At 34.2% G+C, this 7,671-nt stretch overlaps 1 protein-coding gene across 8 annotated transcripts in view; it reads right to left on the reverse strand.

Annotated features, from left to right (window-relative positions):
* LOC107617892 (WD repeat-containing protein 48) overlaps positions 1-7,671 on the reverse strand; it is an 18,859-nt gene that overhangs the window by 9,853 nt on the left and 1,335 nt on the right. For 5 of the 8 annotated variants that reach the window (XM_021112380.1, XM_021112381.1, XM_021112375.1 and 2 more), the window contains exons 2-14: positions 6,109-6,230; positions 5,617-5,775; positions 4,642-4,707; positions 4,438-4,527; positions 3,969-4,268; positions 3,712-3,809; positions 3,266-3,316; positions 3,070-3,190; positions 2,719-2,955; positions 2,382-2,477; positions 2,214-2,279; positions 2,021-2,059; positions 1,768-1,902 (exon numbers count right to left, since the gene is read on the reverse strand). In XM_021112380.1, the coding sequence (XP_020968039.1) occupies positions 1,768-1,902; positions 2,021-2,059; positions 2,214-2,279; positions 2,382-2,477; positions 2,719-2,955; positions 3,070-3,190; positions 3,266-3,316; positions 3,712-3,809; positions 3,969-4,268; positions 4,438-4,527; positions 4,642-4,707; positions 5,617-5,775; positions 6,109-6,210 (1,560 nt within the window). In that variant the 5' untranslated portion in view covers positions 6,211-6,230. Of the gene's footprint in view, positions 1-1,767; positions 1,903-2,020; positions 2,060-2,213; positions 2,280-2,381; positions 2,478-2,718; positions 2,956-3,069; positions 3,191-3,265; positions 3,317-3,711; positions 3,810-3,968; positions 4,269-4,437; positions 4,528-4,641; positions 4,708-5,616; positions 5,776-6,108; positions 6,231-6,912; positions 6,937-7,671 lie in introns of those variants that run through there. The other 3 variants (XM_021112382.1, XM_021112378.1, XM_021112379.1) reach the window with 3 other exon arrangements.

Below are 7,671 nucleotides of genomic sequence, written 5' to 3' on the forward strand. Positions count from 1 at the left end.
ATAACTGTATAACAAGGAACAGCTTAGCCAGTGGTTGTCAAGTTGTTACACATCCTCAAGGTCCCTTGCTTGAACCCAGGGGAGCCACTTTTTTATAATTGGCGCGCACACAATGACATCAACATGATGTCATGTGCGCATGTCCCAACTGCTGACCCATCTGGTTAACATGTGCATTTCTGACCAGCTTTACTGGTCTGATTGGTTTATTTAATTGCATGAATGCTCAAAACATCAAACCAGGGGTCCAGTTCACTGGTATTCCTGTCAAATCAGCCAGTCCGGTTTGACAACTATGGAACAAAGAATAAAATTGGGAAGATCTTTGTCTACCCAAATAAATACATAAGGAAAACCATTATGTTTTACTGACTGTAATCAATGACACAAGAATGTAGATGAACGATGTCAACAACGGTATAAACTCAACATTATTATTATTATTAATTAATTACATAGGCTGCAAATTAATTGTTATAGTTATATTGATACGTGCTTCAAATGTTCGTGATATGAAGAGTTCAAGAGTTATTTAGAAGATATTTTAGTTTACATTTTTAGAATATCTTATTTAATGTATAGAAGGTTGAGGAGTCCCTTCGATTCAATTTCCAAACTATGGCGTTGACAAGTTAGGTTGAGGAGTCCCTTTCTTGTTGCGTCAAGAAATTGGGTAGAAAGTAGAGTGATTCTCTTTGTACTCAATTTCAATCTATCATTTTTGTTTCTATTTCAATTTTAATGTATCTTTTTATTCAGTTTGAATTCTTGCCTTTATGTTTATCTATTATTTCCGTATCATTTGGTATCAGAGCTCAGGTATTAGATTAATTCTTATTAATCTATATTTGTTCTTCTTTTATCATAAAAAAAAGAGTCCAGTGTTTGTCGCGTCTTTCATTTTGTTCTTGTGTTCTTGTTTTTGTTTGCGTTTCATTATTTAAAAAAAAAAAGAAGAAGAATAAAGTGAAAAAAAAAACAAAAAAGGAAGAAAAAAACCAAAAAAAAAAAAAAGAAATTATCTTCCTTATAATTATTGTCCTTTTCATATATTATTTTTTTTCACCTACAAGATTCGAGGACGAATCTTTTTTGAAGAGGAGGAGAATGATACGTGCTTCAAATGTTCGTGATATGAAGAGTTCAAGAGTTATTTAGAAGATATTTTAGTTTACATTTTTAGAATATTTTATTTAATGTATTTTGATTTTGTTTATTTAATTACTAGATTGGGCCTTATGTTTATGGGCTTTAGGGTTTTCTTTGTTTTAACCTAATAAGAGGTTATAAATACCTCCTTAGCTATTGTAGTCGCAGCATAGAATTTTTAGAGGTTTGAAAACCCCTTTTTGGTTTCGTGATGAAACCATGGTGTGGACAATTGAGGTTGAGGAGTCCCTCTCTTGTTACATCGAGGAATTGAATAGAAGGTTGAGGAGTCCCTTCGATGGTTTCATCACGAAACCAAAAAGGGGTTTTGAAACCTCTAAAAATTCTATTCTACGACTATAATAGCTAAGGAGGTATTTATAACCTCTTAGGTTAAAACAAAGAAAACCCTAAAGCCCATAAACATAAGGCCCAATCTAGTAATTAAATAAACAAAATCAAAATACATTAAATAAAATATTCTAAAAATGTAAACTAAAATATCTTCTAAATAACTCTTGAACTCTTCATATCACGAACATTTGAAGCACGTATCATATATATGTAAAGAAATATTAAAAGAAGGAGAGGTACATGACTCATAATTCATCCATTTACCTTATCCTCTTCAGGCTTGCCTAAAATATTAAGGTCAGCGGAATACATCTCTGCAGAAAAGCATTGAGGAGTGTCCAAATGCACAGACAAACTTCCAAGCCTGGTATCCACTGTGAACCATGCAGGAATGTTAACCTGAAGCAGCACAGAATTTTTTTTTATATAAAAAAAAAAAGAAGCCAGAATAAATTAAACTAAAAACCAAATAAAGAACATGATCATGTATAAATTATCAGTAAGCATATCATCATACCATCTCAAACAGCTCTTCCTTTTTCTCCTCCAATGAAACCTAAATGTTCACATGTGAAGAATGAAATATTTTGAAAATCACAAATGAGGTCCATCAGCTAGAACTTTGCAAATAATGAAAACTATAGCTAAGCGTATTCCTACAAACAAGACTAACGTGTAGGTTATCCATCAAAAGTAACACCAATTCTTACCTTCCCAAAATCTTCAATAACAACACCTTTAGTAATTTCGCACAATTTCACTGAACCCGAGGAATCCTATAAAGAAAGCCATTTATCAGCAGTGTGCATAACACAGAGAAAGATTATGAAACTAACAGTAGAATAATATTAATTATTAATGGGTAATGGTATTATTACCTTTGTCAGGACATGCCTCTTATTATTTAAAACTTCATGCTGTATTATAGCAGGGATACCAGGAATAGTCAAGGTTGGTTCTTTATATGCAGGAACCTAACGATATTTATAATGGCAGCAACAAGATGCAAAAGTATTAGTTCCCCAAAACCAAAAGAACATCTAAATTTGAAAAGAAACTTCTTTGGAAGATAGATCTGTGTATACCAAAAAGGAAGAATTACAAAGGAATGCCAAATATGCTTCATCTTTAGAAGCCCATATTCAGAGTTGTGCAGCACTAGTAGACAAAATAATAAAATTGGAAAATTGAAATTGAGAGATAAATGTAACATACAGGAGTAGATCCTTCTAGTGACACCCTCGCTCTCGAAAAGGACAAATTTCCAGCTAAGAAAGAATTGCCACTTTCGAAAATCTTTTGAGGGTTGCGCCCTTCAGCAGGCCATCTATGAACAGAAGAATCAGTTGATGCAACCCATATGCTATCATCATGCAAAGCTAACTGAAGTATGGGGTGTTTGCCTGTACAAAGCAAAACACTTTCCCTCATTTGCAAGTCTGTAATGTATAACTGGAGGTAGAAAAGAATTAGGGATTAGAACATGTGCTCATGATTTCAATAGAAGATGTCACATCAAGGCATCATTACTTAAAAAGGTTATTTATAAAGGAAAACTGCACTCACTGAAAAGTCTCTACCACCACTATAAACATGACTAAATGAAGGAGTGCTGGCAAGAGCCCAGACAGAATCTGTATGAACTGCATAAGAGTGGATACAACGCTGCTGACCAAGATCCCAAAGCCTATACGGCAAAATGGCGAGATGGGTCAACCAGATATAATAAACAAAAATACTTTACAATGTATACACACACTACCTTATCATAGAGTCTGAAGATCCTGATATACAGAACCTGCCATGATGAATGCTAAAAGAATCTTTAGCTGTCGTATGACAAAAGTACTTTGCTATTCAATCTAACAAAATATAGGAAATGAAAGGTGCCTAGTCATATGCAATACAAAATACACCAAACAACATACCATTCAGTATACCATCAACCATAGCAATATGTAGCGAAAATGCCAATGAAAATACTGTTCCTTACTTGCATAGTTGCAAGAAGTTGTGGCAATATATAGAAATACCATGTGAGGAAAATCATATCAGGAAGAGATAGAATCTAAAATTAATAAATAAAATGGACAAGGCACAAGAGGAAGCTCAACCCAAATCCCAGTAAACAACTGTTGGTATGAAAGGGGCGGTGATGGAGAAATTGGTCAAATATTTTGTGAAAATTTATATAGTCACTCAACAAACCTCCCAGTAGGATCCAGAAGAAGAGCCCTGATGTTATCTGTATGTCCTTTTAGCTTCAAAGTTTTTGATCCGGATCTTGGGTCCCACAGACGGACAACCTAGATGAAAATAAAGTAGAAATAAATAAGCCATGCTCTTCATAGTAGAGACAACATCACACAATATATATTATAAGATTCAATATAATATAAGTCAACTAAACGCCGTTTAAATTCCAAAATAAAAAGCAGCAGCCTCAATAGAATGTAACACTCTACCTTTTCTGTGCCACCAGAGACAAGAAGGGTTCCAACTTCATTCATTGCCAAAGCATAAACAGACTCCTTGTGGCCTTTTGCAGCAATTGGAATGTATCCTTCAGTTTGAGTACTGTGCAAGGATATACTGTTACTTGAGCTGCTGCTTCGTAAGGCTGTAGTAGATTTTGAGTTGCCAGAACCATTGATAACATTTGAATTTTCATCATCCATAATATCATTGCACTTTGAAGCAAGTGCAGCTTCAAGATCCCATATAAATACCTCCCCACCAAGGCCACCAGAGGCAATGATATTGCTCTAAAATTCATTAGACTATAAAAGGATTAGAAAATGGATTTTATAAGATACAAACTTTAAAGTCAACTAAACTATCTATTAGATTTAACTCAAGCACAGAGCAAACCAGAACATGAACCATTAGCTGGTTCTGCTAGTAAAAACAATGTGAAAGTTTGAAATGCATTACATTTTTTTCAGCCGCTGCAAGGCAAGTAACATAATCTGAGTGTTGGCAGTGTGTCCTATTACAAACTCCATTGGACAAGGCATTCCATGTCTGGCACAAACATACAGCAATCCAATTAAATGGAGAAAAGAGTTAAATCAACTGGGAATACTAGGGGAAGAGAGTGAATAGACTAGACAAAATAACAGCAAGCAATCAACAGACCTTAAGGGTAGTATCTGATGAACAAGAAACAAGTGTACCATCTCCCACAAGAACTACATCATTAACCTGAAAAATTAAGAATAAATGCTAAAATTATACTTCAGTTCTTTTACGAACTGTGTCAGTATCATGCTTTGTTGGCACGAGGAGTTCATTATTTCCATCTCAACTGATTTAGCATGTAATTGTGAACATTCAAGGGCCTTTAATTGAAAAGATCTGAAGAAACTAGCAACTGGAATCACTTGTGAGGTATATTTACCCAAACAAAAGACATTGACAAGGAAAGAGTATGAAACGACACATGATGAAATAACAGTCAAGAGAAGTTCAGGAACTCACAGACTAGAAATTTTCTCTTTAAGTATTCAAACAAATTTCAATTGTGATTTTAGAATCATTTCTGTATGCAACAGAGACCAAGGGGCTTTTATTACATTACCATCTCAGATTTGACTTTTCTACTATAATAAGACTACTGACATCGTAATATCATAAGGGGAAGAAAAAGAAGAGAAAAGAAATTACTAAAGGCAATTAAAAAGTACATTAACTATAGGTATAATTGATGAAGCACTCTACAAAATGAAACAAAAATGCTATATCAAGATTCAACCATTACAAACTTAAAGATTAAGTACAAGAAAAATATATACATTTCAATCAGATATCATAAACAGGTCAATCCAAGACATCCTATGAATGAGGAATAGAGATATACTGCATAGTAAGCAGCTACCTCATGCTCCATTATATACAACTTCAACATGACCACTGAGATTGGCTATTCAAGCAAGACAATGCATGCATAATTAACATTTATACTCATAAATTCCATCCTATGAAAATGTTAAATAATTAGAGGAGTAACCATAGGTTAAAACAAATAAACATCTTTTGAAGGTTAATTAATAAATCGAGTGTCACTAATAAATGGAAATGAAGAAAATTAAAATGAATAAATATAAGAATTACCCAATCAACATGAGATTCAAAAGTAGCAGAGCACGTCGCGGCATCATCACCTAGTGACCATCGTTTTAGCTTGCCATCACGGCTCCCAGTGAAGAGATAATCGGACACATCAGAGACTGCAGACTTGAGTACAACCAAACAATTTATGCCTGCACAATGCTGCAGAAAGGAACCAGCATTCAAGTGAGTAAGATAAATAACAAAGAAATTTTTCAAATTTTAATAAGTTACAAACTAGAATGTACAAGAATGCATGATTGATGCAGAGCAAGCATCCATTATATAACACCACTCTCAGTATAATTTTAAGTACCCAGCTAAAATTAGGTACCCAAGTGATGCATACATAATGCTGTCAACTCTTAAGAAGGAAATAATCAATTGCATCTAGCTGACAGGTTTATAGGCAAATGTAAAAGAAAATATTCCTGGAGATAAAGATAGAAATTAAAAGAAACAAATGGAAACAGAACAAAGAGATAATAAGTTCACCTTTGTATCATCAGCATCATTCAAAATATAAGTTAATCTTTTCTCCTTTCTAGGGCGAGTTGAGTTGTTTGCTGTGTTACCAGAACTACCCACACGGTGCATTGCAAAATCTATGACAATATCTAGGAGTAAATAAAGAAAATACAAATGGTATTATACTAAATTAAATAATTTACTTCAACCATGTACAACTCACATGGCATAAATACTAAATTAAATAATTTACTAAGTGATTAGCAATATGAGAAACTGATAATTTCCAAAAGTTGAATACTTTGTTGCATCTCATGGGTTTTATAAAAACTTAGGTCCACCACCTTGACCTTATAAAAAGCTATGTTGATGAAACGCCAGCTAGTGCAGTTGCACATACGTGGTACCACAATATTCTAACTTGAGATTCCAGTAGAGAAGATATCTAGATTGTTAAAAAGTTACAATAGAAATAATAAATAAATAAATAATAAGATGCATTGTCATAGTGATCTGATACCAAGTTTTCACTTGAACATCACAATATACATTATAGTAACAGCAAATGCTTAAAATGGTGGTATTGGCATAAGTCAATACTTGATGTTTTGCATGAACCAACATAATACTAGACTGATATTGGCTTATTATAATGCTTGACCAAGAAATACCATAAAGACACAAACACATGTATGGAGTACATCAAAGTGTACCAAAGTACTGGTACCAGAATACGTAGCCAGTATCCATATGATAAACTGAGAAACTCTTCAAACAACTTTTGATAATAAATTAGACACAATTCTGATATGGTATCAGATCCCGTCTTACGGCTATTTATAAGCGATCCACGGATATCCAATCCTGCAAACTTTATACTCAAAATGTCCGGTGCAATATGTCAACAGGGAGAAGGGGGGATTTGTTCGAGTCTCATATTGCCTATACATAAGGTGTAGATGGCCTTAGTAAATGATTGTGACACCCCTCCACCCAAGAACAAACCTTCGAAATTGGATTAGATCCACTTAATTCTAATTGAGCCCATGCATCTCTTCAAGGATATTTGTTTAAAAAAGAAAAAGTGTACCCATGCATCTTAGGTTAAAAGTCACCTTGTTGGATCAAGGATTTCCACACTTTGAACTTTAAGGTAATGCCTCAAACAGACTCATTAGAAAGGTAACCTTGGAGCAACGGTTAAGTTGTCTTCATGTGGCCTCAAGCTCATGGGTTTAAGCTATGCAAATGCCTCTGTCAAGTCAGATTGCCTACATTACACTCTTCGGCTGTAATCTTTCCCCAAACCCTGTGTAATGTGGGAGTTTCTGCACCGGTCTGCCTCAAACGAACTCGTTACACCAGACCCAATAACAAGGTACCAAAATTGTTGGTTTTTAAAAAAAAATAAATAAATAATGTCTCTGCCAATTTGGGAGCTCCAAATTTATCCCCATCACCATCAGCAATAACAAATCTACATTCCACCTTTACTAAAGCCACCAACATAAGAAAGAATTTACTAGTGTTCATCAATCCTTACAATCAAGAACAAAAAGTAAAATTAAAAATTAACGTTTAGGGGTGGTG

This window comes from Arachis ipaensis, chromosome B09, assembly GCF_000816755.2.
Source record: "Arachis ipaensis cultivar K30076 chromosome B09, Araip1.1, whole genome shotgun sequence".
Classification (NCBI taxonomy): Eukaryota; Viridiplantae; Streptophyta; class Magnoliopsida; order Fabales; family Fabaceae; genus Arachis; species Arachis ipaensis.